General features: G+C 38.3%; 1 protein-coding gene across 1 annotated transcript in view; it reads left to right on the top strand.

Annotated features, from left to right (window-relative positions):
- LOC139944599 (ciliated left-right organizer metallopeptidase-like) overlaps positions 1 to 17,120 on the top strand; it is a 45,345-nt gene that overhangs the window by 6,875 nt on the left and 21,350 nt on the right. The window contains exons 4-10 of the mRNA XM_071941658.1: positions 1,176 to 1,325; positions 2,040 to 2,162; positions 2,422 to 2,500; positions 8,308 to 8,453; positions 9,326 to 9,400; positions 14,244 to 14,407; positions 15,215 to 15,308. Coding sequence (XP_071797759.1) covers positions 1,176 to 1,325; positions 2,040 to 2,162; positions 2,422 to 2,500; positions 8,308 to 8,453; positions 9,326 to 9,400; positions 14,244 to 14,407; positions 15,215 to 15,308 — 831 coding nt within the window. The remainder of the gene's footprint in view (positions 1 to 1,175; positions 1,326 to 2,039; positions 2,163 to 2,421; positions 2,501 to 8,307; positions 8,454 to 9,325; positions 9,401 to 14,243; positions 14,408 to 15,214; positions 15,309 to 17,120) is intronic.

Here is a 17,120-nt window from a genome sequence, read left to right as displayed (position 1 = left end):
GTCTTCAGTCTTTCTTGATAAGGCTGTTCCATATACTTTTGGCGACGTATCATCTTACTGGCTCTGCGCTGTACGGATTTGATTGAATTGATTTGTTTTTTACGGAGAATCCACCAGACGGGTGAGCAATAGTCCAAGATTGGCTGGAGTCTTAAACAAATGGAGAGATACGCACGAAGGACAGTTGCCAGAGATGAGGCGAATCAAACCAATCAGTCTGTTGCATTTAAAAGTAACTGCCTGCACTTGAAGATCCAAAGACAAGTTACTCTGGAATATACAGCCTAGAAGCTTGATGGAGTCTACACATTCCAGGGAGGTGTTTCCATGATTGTAGCCTGGTTTGCTCCTACGCCCTCATGTAAACCGTATCGATTCGCACTTGTCAGCATTTAAGCGCAAACAGTTCAATTTGGCCCAGTCAACTATGGTGTTTAGGTCTTTCTGAAGTAGAGGATCCTGCGCGTCAGTTAAAACTCTTTTGGACAAAAGTGTGTTATCTGCGTACTGTATAAGGCTTGAAGAAAGTTTAAGTTGAATATCATTCGCGTACAAAAAAATTGGGCAGGGGGCCAGTATAGAGCCCTGTGGCACTCTTTTTATTCTCATACATAATGCCTTTTTGGTTAAAAGGCGTAATAAAGTAAGAAACTCTTGTAAAGCTTATCTGTTTTCTGGCGGTTTTTGAGCTCTATACGTACGTGTGCTTTATTTTTATGACTGCGACAGTTTTGGATACTTGTGCGCGTAGTTAGTTTTGGTGCCAGACGTTTTTCGTTTTCATTTCACACTCAGCGCAGCCAATTCACCAACAGCGCTACATGATGACCATGAGTTTCGTAGAGACTATAGCGGAAAAAACCATGTGGAAAACGCATGCGCAATAAAAATAACCGGAACCAGCATTGGTGCGTCGCCGATGCATGACCCAATAATTATCCTGGGCTAGTTTAGTCCGCTGGACAGTTAATAAACTCTGTGTGTGAACGCAAGCCCATTTTGGATTTAGTCATTTTCATCTTTTAGACACCTGCGGTCCTTGGAATAAATCCTTGTCTGCACGTACCAATTGACTGGTATTCACTTTGTGTATCCAGCTCTAAAACGACCCCTTAAAGCACAGCACTCAAAGTTCCAAAGATTGAGAGCAAACTCCTTTGTTTTTGACTGTTTAGATACCTGATGAGCATTTGGAGGGTCTGTGGCAATGGAATGAAACTCATCCAGAACCAATCAACCAGCTTTATTCAAATGGATCAGGACTTGCCGATACTGACACAGTTTTATACGTTAAGGCAGAACACACTGGACAGTGTGGGTTGGGGGTGAGTTATAGAAGAGTTTGCGGTAACACCATGTAATAACAATCTCTAAATGAGTTGGGGTGGTTCTGAAAAGAACCTTGGATTAGCTTGACATTTCGATCAGTATGCTCTGATCGTCTTCTGGAGAATGGTAAGGGTTACATGTACAAACAAATTTATCAGATACCAAAGAGTATCCTTGCAATTGAATTAGAGATACAAATGTACATGGTTTGTATTAGATATATGTCCCTTGTTTCTGTTGTACTATTATTGGCTCAAATTGCGGCATGGCACTGTGCACCTAAAAGTGCAGAATTTTGTGAGTTATGCAAACAACTCAATGTTAAGTGAGATTTTAGAGTTGGTGGATGTACGTAGGCAACAAGCAAGACACATCATTGTTGTATTATGTTAAAGTTGTATTAATCAGGTCTTTTCAAGAAACCTAACAGGGTGTAAAACTGTTCTGTACCATTTAATACTCTTCTACAATACTATTTTTGAAGTTTTAGAAATAAATAATTGCGGGTGTCATAGTGTTTATGTTTTTGAACATGATCTGTATCAACCAAAACAAGCTTTTTTTGGAACGTGGATAAACTGTATAGGCCTTTTGAGTGTGTACAATGTACGTATTTGAAGTTAACTTTTCACAATGTGGATTTTTTTTACCATGTAAGAAGACGACACTCTTAACAATAATTTGATTTGTAGCACCCTTTTGTTCAACAGCAAGTTGCAGCTTACGCTGCCTACTGTAAAGTAGATCAGAATAATCGACCCATTGCAGGCATCATCAATTTCTGTCCTGAGCATCTTCAAGATGACTTGTTTGATGAATCCAAATTCATTTTGGTAAGGGCAACAAATTTTCTTCTCTTTTATACACTGTATATATTTGAAAATGATAAAAAAGGTTTGCTTTTATAATGCTAATGTTTATGTATATGTTTACTTCCTAAATGCAATGGCAATTACGCACAACTTTACACAGTTGAAGATGGTACACTACTGTGGTTATAGGGCATTTTAGTTAATGGCATAAACATTGACTATAAATATGCCAATACTGTGCTCATTCCATCAGTTTGTCTTGTCTCTTTTGCATTTGCAGCTTGCAGTACATGAAATATTTCATGTATTGGGTTTCTCATCTTCCTTATTCAGCAAATTCAAAGTCTGCACAGAAACAAGTAAGCATAAAATCAGATTTGTACAATCCCTTTACATGTGAGCTATATTTATTAATAAGGAAATCAAAATACGGTGAAGAGGTTTGAAACTAATTATTTTAAACTAGTCGATTCTTGATAATTTACTGAGACAAAACCAATTCAGTTCACTTTGATTCCCATCCATGAACACCTTTCCGTTAAAAACATCCACAAACCGTGTAAAAGTTGAGAACAAACCTGACAGTTAAGGCCAACTGAAAAGAGTGTCAGTTTTAAATAGGGTCTGTAGGTTGGAAAGTTTGGTTGTTTTTTCTTCCTATACGTTTAGCAAGTGTGTAAGAATTACCTACATGTACTTATCCAATTTAATTCATAAAAAAAAACCTAGTAACTAAAACACTGTTTCAAAATGCATTAACGCAGGAGATGTCCCTGGTTAATGGAGTTATGATTGTCTCAGATGTGAGTCCAAAAAGATAAATTTCCTGCTAAAATGACGTCTGAAATACAACCGCTAACAATTTCTGTTCAATGGATTTGCTAAACAAATTGGAACAAACTGTGCACAATCTGCAGTTTGTGCTTTGCAGGATAGGCAGCTGAATTCGCTGATCAAGCAAAAGTATGTGCAATCTGCAGATTTGGGCATTGTTAGCAAGGCAGCTCAAGCTGATGATAGGAAAAATATTGCGCACTCTGCACATTGTGCCAATCAGTCTGTAGAATACGCTCAACAAAAAGTACATGTTGTACAATACATTGTTGGTGTTTTGTTTGTGGGTTTTAGAAACCAGAAACGCATGATGTGGATAAACAAAATCATGAGTCTCAAATCCTGGAGACAGCAGTAAATTTGTCTAAAATGTGTTCTGGTTTTCATTTCATTTATAAAAAAAACATGTTTAGACATTTTGTTTGTGGTTAATTAAAAAAAAAAAAAAAGCCAAATCAAAAGTTTAAGGTTGCGGCATATAATTTAAGTCGGTTTGATAACCATAAACAGAACATTTTTTCTTTGGCCGAAGACTCAGCTTACTTTGACTCTGTGTTGAATATCTAAGCATGTGCTTAGTAGCTCCCTATGCAAGTTTGAAACTTGCGCAAGCTTAATATGCAACTTAAGTCCATTGTGCGGTGAAATTAGCTCACCATTCAAATACCTGCCCACAACATTGCATCTGAGAGCATGTGCATGTATGTAGACGCGCATACACACATGATACAGCCTACAGCATAGCCCTTTATAAGACTCTTCCTCTGTACATAGATACAGGGCCCGTTTCTGGGGCGGAAAAATTTCAAAGCTTCATAACTCAAATCTTACCTGCAACAAGCCACTAATTTCAACAGATTCACATTCCATGGCGGCATACATTTTTCTGCTTGGCTTTTGGTCCTTGTATATTCCTCACACATCTGTCATTTTTGTGAAATAATGCAGCTCCCAATGTTAAAAAAACTCCTGTTTTGATCGTTTTCTCACAGTGTTGTCTGTTGCCGTGCGTACGTGTATACATTCGCGTACAGACGCATGTTGCAAGACGCAAGATATTCTTGGTCACCGTATCTTGATTACACAGCGTTCACGGACCACAACGCAAGATTTTCCCGTTGTGCGTTTGGTATTGCATAAACACGACAGACTGAGAACACAAACACAAATTTGAATTCCTTAATGTTGGGAGCTGCATTATTTCATGAAAATGACGGATTTGTGAAGAATATATGACGATCAAAACCCACCACAGAAAAATATATGCTGCCATGGAATGTGAATCTGTTGAAATTAGGGGCTTGTTGCAGGTAAGATTTGAGTTATGAAGCTGTGAAAATTTTACGCCCACGAAATGTACTCTGATGTCCAGGACGCCACTGTAGTACATGTACAATATGAAAGTATAAGGCTGCCAGGGCTAGCTACAGCCCTACAGTTACATGTATGGCCACTCTTAATGGCCACTGTCATGGGGTTATTGAATACGGTCTACGATGCCCTCTTTTTACTAGATAAATTCGGTAATTTTCAATTGCTAATGTTGCATGTCATTGCCACATGATCTCCTCTCAACCAATAAGAAAGGATAAACTGTCCAGGGTATTTATAAATTGGGATTATATATGATACTTGATGTTCACAATTGAATAATTGGAATTGTATAGGTTTGAACAATGAAAGTCTAGTGGCATTTCTGAAAAGAGCCCTAGAGCCCTCAACAAAAGCTTGCTCCTCACAGCAGTTCTCTGAGTGGTTTCCACACTCTGAATACACATCAATGTCGCTCAGAAATCAACCCAAGTTCAAACTGTACAGGTGTCGCCTTACCAGATTCAGGACAAGCCCTCTGCCTTACATGACTGGGTTACTAAATAGAATATAGTGCAATATTGTCCTCTCAGTCCACCGTTGGATTTTATGTCTTGTATTGTATCAACCAATAAATTTTTTGGAGGTTCACCCAAATTTAATTAATAATTTTTTCTTGATTTCTTTTAAGGACTGTTAGTCTTATATATAGTGTGCTTTCTTGTAACATTTTGTCTCAGACTGCCTTTGTTTTAATATTGTATTTCTCTTTGTAAATTGCATTTAATTAAGCCTTTGGCTGCAATGTGTTTTTAACAATAAACCATGAATAAATAAAAAAATAATTGATAAGGTTTTAGGGGCATTTTGGGAAACCAGACTGTTTAATACATTTCAGGTGTGCTGATTTTGAAGAAATGGTTTAGAAGTGATATTTTGAGTTTTTGACCATCTAACTTGCACAATCAAATTAGCTGTGGAAAGGCCAATTATGAACCTTTATTGAACCATTTTTTAGCAAACCTCTGTCACATGACAAGCACAAATGACAAGTGATGCATATGTACCTAGATGTTAAAGATCACAGAATAGGTTTAAAATATTTCTGAAGTAATTAGTGGTTATTAATACTCATAAATAAGCAAAAAAGTGGCCGCCATTACAAAAACATAATTTCTCTTCAATATCTCTGTAACTAGGCAAGCAAACATGAAAAACGAATTGTTTTGTCTTATGTTCTGAGGCTAAAACAATGGGATCAATGATAAGCCAGATGCTTATTAGGCAAATCAGCTACATGTACATGTAGTATGACTACCAATGAATTTCATAACAAATCACGAATCAGTCTTTTGTTTAGGTCCTAACTCTACACCGAAATACTACTTGATGCTAATACAGCCCAAAAGAGCAATTGATGTCTCTCACAAATCCCTCATCTTTAGTTGGGTGTAGAATGAACTGCTGTTTCCAAACACAGCCATACAACGAGTTCGATCACCATCTGTTCTTGAAATGCACACATTGCTGTGCATTGAAACCCATGCTTCTGGCATGAACACAAAATAACTTCCAGCAGGTAACTTTTAGGGATTTGACTCAAATGGCATGGGTATCGGCTGTGATTTGAGTCACCATGTTCCCATCCCTTGTACATGGGCTCAGGAAGCTCGGGTATGGAACAGTGAACATTTCACCAAACTTTGATTGATAGGGAGTACGCATTAAAGAGCCAATAAAGGATGATCTCAATATGTCAACTATTACCTATTTATATGGCCAAATAGACATCGCAGATACAGGTTAATAACCGTTTTACTCTAAAAATTTGCAGTTGGTAATAGTTAACTCAAGTCCAAAATGCACCTGGACGCGCGGCTTATTCAGCCGAGAGTCAAAAACAGCATATCTACTATAATGACCCTGGACGCCAGTGACGAATTTCCCCTATTGGTTTTGAACACAGTTCTCCAGCTTTTGCATTTCCACACCAAATAGCCGCCAGTGACGTCACAGTTTGTAACATGACTTTGCAACATGAACCATAACCCCATCCGGACTACCGTAATCACACCACTGATTCTACCTAGATCTTTCATGAAATGCAGTTTGGGGCATTCTTTGACATCTCAAAAAAAAAAAAAAAAATCCCGACCGACCGCCCCATGCAAAAAATAGGTGAGGGGCAAATAGATTTGTTTTGCCTGAAATTCATTGTTAGTCATAATAATTTGCATAAATAAGCGCGTGGATATACCAGCTCATTTGCATCTTAGGGATTTGGCTTGTCATTGATCACATTCCATGCATCGCTTGACCCTCGGAACATAGGTAAAACATTTCTTTGTCTATTTACTTGCCTAGTTTCAGAGATATTGGATAAACATAATTTTTCTGCCATGGCTGCCACTAATTTGCATATTTGTTAATATTGTTTACCACTAATTACTTCAAAAATGTTTTAATTTTTTTCTGAGACCTTCAAAACATAGGTAAATCACTTCAATGGTCATCTTTGCTTACCTAGTTACCGAAATACTGAAGAAAACTGGCGGCATTAATTTGCATATTTATGAGTATTAAATAATACTAATTACATCAGGGGCCAATTTCACTAAACTTTAAGTCAATCGCAAACAGCCAATATCCATTGCAAATCGCGAAATCAGTCATAAATTTGCAATGGATTTGAAAAACTTATTTCACTAAAGTCGGCCGTTTTTGCAATCCATCGCAAGATTGATTTTTGCGGGTCCTCTTGAGTAGACGTAAATATCAAATCCATAGTAAAATTCAACTGCCATGCATCTGCCGTACGTGAATAACGCTCGTGCCCCTCTGCATGCAAAAGAGAACGTATTTTCTGTGACAGAACAAACCCATCGATCAGATACTGATAATAATATTATATGCAGGCATGCTTGTGTATGTGTAGTTGTTTGTTTGTTTTGGCACAGTTAGTTATTGATTTTTAGTGGTTAGCTTATTGTAACACTTTTGTTTTTGAGTATTTTGATCGCAAACATTGTATGGTCACAATAAACTGCAAGATAGCAGCGTTTTTTTCCCTTCTTTTTGACATGTATTTACCATTGTGTTTACATCACTCACAGCCCAGCATAATGTAGTTGTAAGTTTTCCTTTATTTATGATTCTTCATTTGATTGTCTTATTATATACTACAAGTTACAAATTTGCTAAACTTTGTTTGATGGTAAATGTGGCACATAATGGTTAATTCTGTGTGGCTGGTTTCAGATAAAACCAGATAGCTATAGCGCTTTTCTACGTCCCAACCAACAAAGCTGATTTAAATGCGTTTTCTTGAAAAAATGGTGGACGACTTTTTTAGTTGTCATGCAAAACTGCTGCGATGATGGGCTAAAGGTAAAATAATTCTGCAAGAGCCTCACCCAGACCAGGTAAAGGTTTTTATATAAATCCATCGCAAATAAAATCTGTTGCAAAAATACCTTAAGGAAATTGAAAATGCTGCCCATCGCAACTATGATGGATTTTGTGGTTTGTGTTGCGCTTGCGTTAAATTTAGCCATGATCGCAAAACAAAGTTTAGTGAAATCGGCCCCAGAAATGTTTTAATCCTATTCTGTGACATTCAACACGTATGAACATTAGATTCATCACATGTCATTAGTTTTTTTGCCTGGGTACAGAGGTTTTGATAAAAATGGCTCATTCAGAATACCCAAATTGTGTTACAAAGTCTAGTTCCCAACTTTTACCCCTAAAAGCCCCTAAGTGTAATTTTTTCCAGAAATCCCACGACTAAATGAGCTAGGTACACAAAGTACAAAGTTCAGGTTTGGTTTTGTTTGGTTGAAAGTGCATTTTGTCACTGGTTTCAGAGAACGACATGTACACAAAATATGAGACTTGAAAACAACCGTTGGAAGCAATTTGGTTGATACTACATGTACTTTGGCCTGAATCAATTCATCTTCATTTTACACGCCTGTTGGACAGAACATTATCTTAATATGTTTGATTGTGTTTGCTGTAGCTAATGATCATGAATGTACTAGTGGGCTTTGTCCTGCTGTTGATGATTCACATGGACAACCTCGACTGGTAACCCCATCAGTAATTGTACAAGCTCAGAAGCATTTTGGCTGTCAAGAAACTTGCTTTGGTGGGCCTCTTGAAAAGGTAATTAATTAGTCTCCTGAGAAATATTACTTAGACTAATTTGAATGCATGTTTGGTTAACTATAGTCATGATGATAATAATGAGTAAACATCAAAATTTAAACAAGTAATATTTCGGCCCAACTTCATGGAGTTGTTTAGCAGAAAAATTTGCATAAGCATAAACCTATTTCACGAGCGGATGCTAGCTTAGGCAAGTAAATCAACTGTGCACACAACATTTTAGAATGTTTGCTGAAGCCAAAAAGAAGAAATTGCTGACAAATTTGCGGAAGAAATAAATGCAGAGTGGCGATGAAAACCAAATCGTCACTTTCTCTGTCTGATATATGTATTATTTGTATTGGTTCAAAGCGCCCCTTGAAAGGTTACACACTAACTTGAGAGTAAACAAGAAGAAGATACATTGTACAACATTTCTGAAACATTTTAGACAAACGCTTACTCCGCTACACCTACCAAATCGCCTGTTAAGCAGCTCCATGAAATTGGGCCTTGCTGTAGTTATGAAAACAACATGACATATCGTTTCAGTAGCTTAATATATTTCTATTTGAACATTGGGTTGGGACAGGAAGTAAGGTCAAATCAAGTCACCATTGAACATAACAATTAAGTCTGGACAAATTATGCAAAGATTCACTAGTCAAAACAGTTGTGGTTTTCCAGCTTTGATTTAAAACAAAAATCACAGGCACATCAGGCAAATGCTGAGTATACACATCAGTGTATATGGGTAAAACAAAAACTTATATTCTTTATCCCAATGCAAATTTCCCTCTGTTTAATAACACAACTGTTGTGAATTTTACTGATACTTTACAGATGTTACCCTTGTTGTACCTTATTTGTTTCCCCATTTATTTGAACAGACCAGTGATGGATATTCCTCGCACTGGGCTACTAGCATGATGTTTGGCTCTATTATGGCACCAGTTGTTGATCAGGTAATACCCAACAGAATTCACAACTAAAAACCAAGGTTCTTTCCACAATGCTGACATTTGTGTCCTGCATTTTCAGGATCAAAAGTGACAACTTGGCAGCCGTACATAGAATGTGCTGGTATTGATGTAGAAAGTTTTTTGTGAGAATTGAACCAAGCAGGCATGGAGAAGTTGGGCTGTCATTGCTATGGTGGATTTGGTTTTTGAACTGGTCATGAAGCTTTACAGTGTATAATGTGATTGTAGTGTTCCCCAACTCTTAAAAGTAAGGGTTGTTTCTTTGGGGCAGGGACCAATGCAAAGCCCTTGAGGTCTGGGGCCTAAGGGCACTGGGAAAACATTTGTGACTCAACATGCTGTGTGATGCACTCTGAGCCGGTTCTGATGACAATTTCTCATGATTTCTATAAGCAAAATGTTGTAAGAAAAGTTGAATTTTTGGGGTGTACTCTTGCACTCTTGAAATTTATGTAATATGTTGTACTTTTTACTACTGTGAAAAGCTGGATATTTGGGAGCAGTAACAGATCTTGCTGTTCCGTGTTATATTGCTCATGCATGTGTGTGCATGTGCAATACACCTAGTCCCAGCTAGCAACAAAAAAATAGAATCTTAATTTTCACACCTGTGTCATGTTAGATGGTTCATTGCCAATGTGGGATACCAGGTAAAATCTTGCTATTTGCATTAAATAATATTGATCACATAACTAGTTTTGTTTGTAAGTTGTGGGTGGGTTTTTTTCGTCTGAAAATGCAAAATGGGCTCATAAACTCAGTGGATCAGTATCATTTCTAAAGATTTTTTCATTGTTTGAACCATGCTAGCCTACTTATCCTACCAAGATGGTTCCAAGTCTTAAAATGATCTTTAGGGTGTATATAACAATTCCGTAGGAAGTTTCATGCTTTTACCAAAAAGTGCACAATTTGTCCACTTATGGGCGTTAGCAGCTGGACTACAAGCTTAAGTTTGGAATTAACAACCTTGATTGATGACTCGGGACTCCCGGTCTTGGATTAGTGTTGCTAGCAGTAGCGTCCTCTTAACACCTCTATTGTATGTCTTTAAAGCCACAAATAACGACTTTACAAGCTGTCAGGTATTTCTTTTGTTGTTTTTTGTATTGTTCAATTGTTACAAAAGGGTTTAAAACAATGTTTTGCTCATAATGGGTCCCCCAAATTACGTCGTTATAACCGTGTTGTCGCTACTACCGTGCTCATATAATCAATGTATTAATGCATTGAAACACGCATGGGGCAGTTTCGGACCAGCAAAAAACCTTGTAACGTGCGAGCTCGTAATAACGGGAGTTGACTGTACGTATATCCGATCTGATCTAGCCGACACTGAACTTCTTGAATCAGCAGAACTTTTTGATACTATCCGTGTGGCAGCTACAAAATCATCAACGACTACAAACTACCTTCTATCGACTAGACCGACACTGCTCTGCCAGCTCATCAACATCCAGCTATCTACATGTACATGTATGTGGGAGACTTTAACAGCCACCATGCAGTCTCGGGATTATGGAACCACGAACAGCAATGGAGACTGGTTGATGGAGTGGTCATCTCAATTGAGCTTGAGCCTGGTCATCAACTTGAAAAACCCCCCGCTCCTTCCACTCTGCACGCTGGAATCAAGACTATTTACCTGACGTGTGCTGGGTCCCCTGACACAATGACCAACCACTACAAACAGCTGTACAGGTACTAGGTGACTTTCCAAGGAGTCAGCACAGGCCTATTGTGACCCACATTGGGCTATAAATCCTAACAACCAGATCTCTACAAAAAACACGCTGGAACTTTAGCGAGGCAAACTGGACCAAATTCTCTGAACAGCTTGAAAAGAGTGGCGTTTACATCCCCATCAAAGAACCATCAGTGACTGAAGCATACATATACATTCCATGCCTGGACTCTGAATGCCAACAACTTCTTGAAGAGTTCACTAGCTCAGGCGATCTAGACATTGCCTACTACCTCATTGAGTGCCTTGATAATGCTCCCGCCCCCCAATAAAGGGACCATGGATAAATTAAGAACATGGCCGCCCACGTGCATACTCGTTTCCAGAATGCGGTCGTTCCAAAATTGTCATGGGGCCGTCCCAGGATGGATTATGCGCTCCAGTGATTTTTAAGGTCCCACCATATCAAACTCTATTGTGTGTGCCTTTTGGTGTTCAGATTACTGAACAATGCGATAGCGGAAAGTGACACCCTCTGTCGGTAAAATGACGTGTCAGCTTACAAAATCAGTTAAAAACACCTCGAGATTAAAGACTTCATGTGTCTTCGCAAGCTCGGGAGAATTTGGTATTTCCCAAAATTGCAGTAGTAACCAGCGTTGGTGCCCGAGCTAGAACCATACAACATTGTCATCGCTGGTGGGCATGCACGTTTTGTCAACACGTGGTCAAGTTGGAGCAGTTTCTTGGAACTTTTTAAAGTTTTACTAAAAATAGTAAATAAATGTTAAATTTTTTGCAAAAAAGATATTAAAAAGGATTGCGGCCTCGAAAAAAGGATGCAGGCGGGGATGATTATCTGGTGTTTTTTTTTGTTTTAGTAATTTACTCATTTATAAAGCATTTCATAAAAATCTGATGATGCTGTGCAGAAAATTTCTTTTCAAAAAAAGCAAAATAAAAATGTATAAACCATGCAGTAAATACAATATCTGTTTACATGAATTCAATATTTTGTTTAATCAGAAAAAAAGAGCGGGATTGGTCTTTTTTTAACTTAAAAAAACAAAACCAGTCAAAATATATAGTACATGCAAGCCGGAGATAATTTTTATGGATTCTGTTTTGGGTTTTTAATTTTTTTTTAATTGAACTGACAGTAGGATTTAGTTGCAATGGAAACAGCTTGGGTTTATCTACCCTTAAGCCGATTATAACCACACAGTGGTTTTCGGCCAACACCATTGTTCCTTGTTTATACAGCGAAGCTCCCACTGGGTAGGTTTTCTTTTGATTGTGTTGTCATGCAAAGGAATGCAATGTGACGCGGCCATTTCCGTGACATAATTTATCCACGCTCCTTAAGATGGTAACAAACCACCAGCAACTTGAACTGCACACACTCAAGTAGGAAAAGCTGGAACCTCATTCGCCATCTCGGCTCCAACCAACAACCGTCCAACTCAACCAGACCTTCAGTCAAACCAAATGCATTATAGCTAGCCACCTCATCAAAGTGGGGAAAGCTCCGATTGACAAACAGATTAAACATGAGACCACACAAGAATGGCACTCCTTTAAAAATCAAGACCAGAAGCTGAAACTGCAACATCAACTCCAATCACCATCAAAGAAGTTAATACAGCTTTTAACAACCTGAAGTGTGACAACATCCAGTCAGAATTCCTGAAACATCTGGGCCCTGCAGCAAGAAACTGGCTGGTCTTCCTTTCGTGAGTAATCTCAGTGAAAAATCTTCCTAAAACTATGAGAACTGCTAAAACCATCGCCATTCCAAAACCTGGGAAAGTGTATTGTGCTCCAGTTAGGAGGTACTCTGTCCACACCGGCCGTGTGGATGTCCAACTCAACATGTCCTGAGCAACATTGCCCCTCCAGACATCCCAAGAGAGGTAGCTTCATCTAGGCTGGTCTGTAAGATCCGATCCAACCCTTGATTTGTTTTCAAAGAAGACATTGAGCTAAATTTGTAGTACTTCTAATTCAGTTTTTGAGTTTCTACCCTTAATTCAGTCAAGCTTGCAATAAGTCAATCCACATAATGACTGATTAAATTAAGCCATTTCTTCAAAGTGTAATATTGGAACCTTCGCTCATCCAAGATGAAGTTTGTGTGAATAAGGTTTAAAATTTGGGGGGGGGAAGGGGTTACAATATAACATGTCAAACCAACTGATCATTCTGCCCACAGTTACATTTTTATTTTTCAAATAATTGTAAACAAATTCTCTGGAAAGTGGCAAGGAAGACCAATAGAGATGACAATGCACTCTATGTGCCCCAAATCATCCACTTGTGTCTTCTGTTGAGTCCTCTTTCATTTATCTGTGGAGGGCAATCAACAAATTTAACAAACTTTTGCACAATGTTTAGTTTGTGCTATATGCAGAATCTGCAGCTCAATGTTAAGTTTGTGCAATCTTCAGATTGCGTGCCGTTAGGTAGACATGCATGCGCAGTGCGTTGCGTTGTGAGTTTCTTCTGCTGGGTATTTCAGGAAACACGACGTGATGTCCATGGATCAAAAAATCATTAGACTCAAATCAGTAATCTTGTCTGGATGGGTTCTAGTTGTTTAGTGTGATTTTGTAAAAAAAAAACATTTTTGTAAAAAAAAATTTCAAGCCATATAAAAAGTTTAGGGTAACGCCATAAATTAAGGTCAGTCGCGTAACCAGGAACAGAACACTTTTTTTTGCCTTACTGCGTCAGATCTAAAAAATTACTTTGAAAGACCTGATGCCTGTCAGCCGATACACCAAAAATTAATTATTGAGTATTGACCCCTTGCACGCATGTGGGATATAGGTTTACATATAAATGCTACAGTGCCTAAAGTGTGCACTTCACTGAACATGCTGAATAACGCACAGTGACATTGCCTACCAGTATGGCGCATCCAAGAGTATTCTAATGATGACGTCAGGTGAATTGGGTCAGTACTTGATATATCAAGGTTTTTTCTGTGTGCAGGATGAAGCCTAAAAACAGTGCTTACTGTAGGACCGAAAGTTTAATAGGGTTGCATAATGTACCGGTACTGTTTTTTGGCATGTTCCTTCGCACTTGTTGGACATGCATGTATATATATTTTTTATTTACATATTCTTACTTCTGCAGCCACACCGGACTTTTTTAGATAACTTGACACTTGCAGTTTTTGAGGATTCAGGCTGGTACAAAGTGAATTTTGATTATGGAGAAGAAATCTTATGGGGGAAAAACCAAGGCTGTGAATTTGGCATGCAGCCCGGGTGCCAGAGTCCATTCTTCTGCAATCATAGGTGAGTATATTTTGAAGTTAAGTATTGGTTTTTAATTTCCTTCCAAATGACTAAGACATTTACACAGACATTTCTAGACATTACTAAAATCTACCTTGTAAATGGCTCATCCAATAAGGCCTGATTTCATCTGAAGACTGAGCCTACATGTATACAATTCTCTGAAAATCTTCAAACTCTGGTTCTGATTACAATCATACAGGCGCTTGGATTTTAGGCAGAGTTAGTCCCCAAGTTACTAACTATACCTGCTTTTATGACTATTTGTCATGACGAGGATTACTGCGCTATGATGCAGCCAGTTGCTGATCCAAAGCCTGTATGAATTGCCAGAATGCTCTTACATACATGTACTACATGTAGTCTTCCCAATTCTCTGAAAATGTACAGAATGCATTTGGACCACTTAGTTGTGTACACACAGGTAACTTTTGTGAGTCACTAATGCATTATAATGGTGTATGTTATGTAAATTTTAGTGGAACATAATGCTATACATGCTTTACAAATTGTTTTTCCTGTTGACTGGCCATAAATTTGTGTAACTAAAAATGATAACAACTTTAAGTGTATACATGTATATGCTGTCAGATTTATTCGGTACATAAAACAAATAAAACAAATATTACTTTTTTTACATAAAAATAAAAAAATATTATTTTGAGATGGTTCAAGCTTTCTGTGATTATTGACAATTGAACAGGCACTCAGATTGAACAGGCACTCAGATTGAACAGGCACTCAGATAACTTTATTACTAAATGATTTGAAGGTAACTTGAATCCATTTGATTTATGTTGATTACAGCTGTTCTGGTTGTCATTATGTTCACGAAGACAAAGCCACATGTTCTATCATCAATGAGGGGGATCAATGCCAGATAATGAAGGCTAGTCAGCAGGTGAGTCAAGCTGTATATATGGACATTATTAAGTTACATGACTACTGTAGACATGCTCCAGATTGATAGTCAACAGAATTATCAAGTACTAATCCAACTTGATGCATAGTAACAACTAAAGCAATGGTGAATGGTAAATTGACTTCTAACATAACTGAGAACAGAGTAGAACACATAGAAAGGAAAACAAATTACCAAGATCTGTGTTATAGACCTTTATCATGGTGCAGCTATCTCAAATTTCTCCCTTTGATATCAAAGTTACCAACCCGAGGCTGGAAGAACAAAATATTCTTGTTCCTTATTGCAAGATGATATTAGCATGAATTATTGTTATTCGATACGAGGGACATGACCAAGATGGAGGCAGCATGATAAAAGTCTAAAGAACAAGCAGAATGAGAATAGAGACCTATTCCATAACTCAGACTTCCTAATGATGAAGAGTTGACTGTGTTTAGGCAACAGCAAAACACCGGCTGTTGTAATTACTTTTTTTCTAGTTTTTATTCTTTTCTCTGTGTCATTTGTGTGCATGAGCAAATGCTTACATGTAGTTGCAAAACTTGCATCAGCGTGAAACATTATATGTAGTTAGACTATTTCTTGCCATGGGCAAAAAACATTGAATTAAATTTTCTTTTACTGTGAAAGCATTAAAATTACAGACGGAGTAAAAAAAAGGACTAACAAGCAGTGAACTTAGAGGAGAATGTACAAATGAATATCTGTAAAAACATAAAAAATTTAAACCAGTTTTCATTTAGAGTTGTGACCATGTAAGGATTTGCACTATTACATGTGCACTAGGAGTTGTCATACATCATCAGAGAGGTCTTTGAAAATGGACAAAATGCTACACAGAGTGTGACGCCATTTGACCTTGATTCAGGTTGTAAGTCTCGATGCCTTCTTAAACTTGTTCATAGAGTTGGGATATTAATACCAATTTGACTTTAACTTTTTTATTGACCTGCTTTCAAACCACATAAAAAGAGCTGCACTGAAAACATATTAACCGTATCTAACCCAGTGGCATGGTGGCTACCATGTACAACACCACATGATCTGCGTTTATCAACTACCCAGCCCAACAAACCCATTGTCATTGAGTTGAACTTCCTTGGAATCTTGGAGCACTCCGGCATTCCAAGAGTTGCCTTTGACTTGATATGCGTGGAGCACATAAACATCATGACTTTTGATGTGGCCTAGAGGCGTGAACTAGCATACTACTGCTTTCCTTCAGTGGAAAACAAATGTTAGTCCAGCCGGACTCTGGCAAGAACAAATTGTTGGATCCTTATTGGCTAAGACTGCCTACTTGGACTGTAATCGGAGCAAGCAATAAGACACCATGGGATGAAGAAGGTTGAATTGGCTTCTCGCTTTGGGGTGCTGTCATCTTAATTCCTTTATGGAATGCTGCATTTCCAGATGCATTTCTGACAGACTCAAGAGTTTTCATGCTATCAACTGCCTCGGCTTACATCTGTATGCAATCTTTCTCCGTTCAGATGACACATTGGGGGGATCCTGTACTGCTAGTCATTTAAGGCTGACTGTGGTGGGTTCTGTGGCCATGCTAGTGGAAAGGCTGGGATTCACAGTACAGAAACCCAACCTACCATTGGATGCCAGTGTCAACAGGACACTTCAGGACGCCACATGTCAGCCCTAGCTTCTTTTTTTGGGAGGGGGTGGGGTCTGGCATAAGTGGCGCACTAGCCCTACGGCAGCCTCCTGCTGATGGACCCATGGGAGGCTGCTTCCATAACTTTATTTGGTGCTGGGCTCAAATTTTCTTCTAAA

Source organism: Asterias amurensis, chromosome 1, assembly GCF_032118995.1.
Source record: "Asterias amurensis chromosome 1, ASM3211899v1".
NCBI classification, from domain to species: Eukaryota; Metazoa; Echinodermata; class Asteroidea; order Forcipulatida; family Asteriidae; genus Asterias; species Asterias amurensis.
This window is presented reverse-complemented; position numbering and strand designations above follow the sequence as displayed.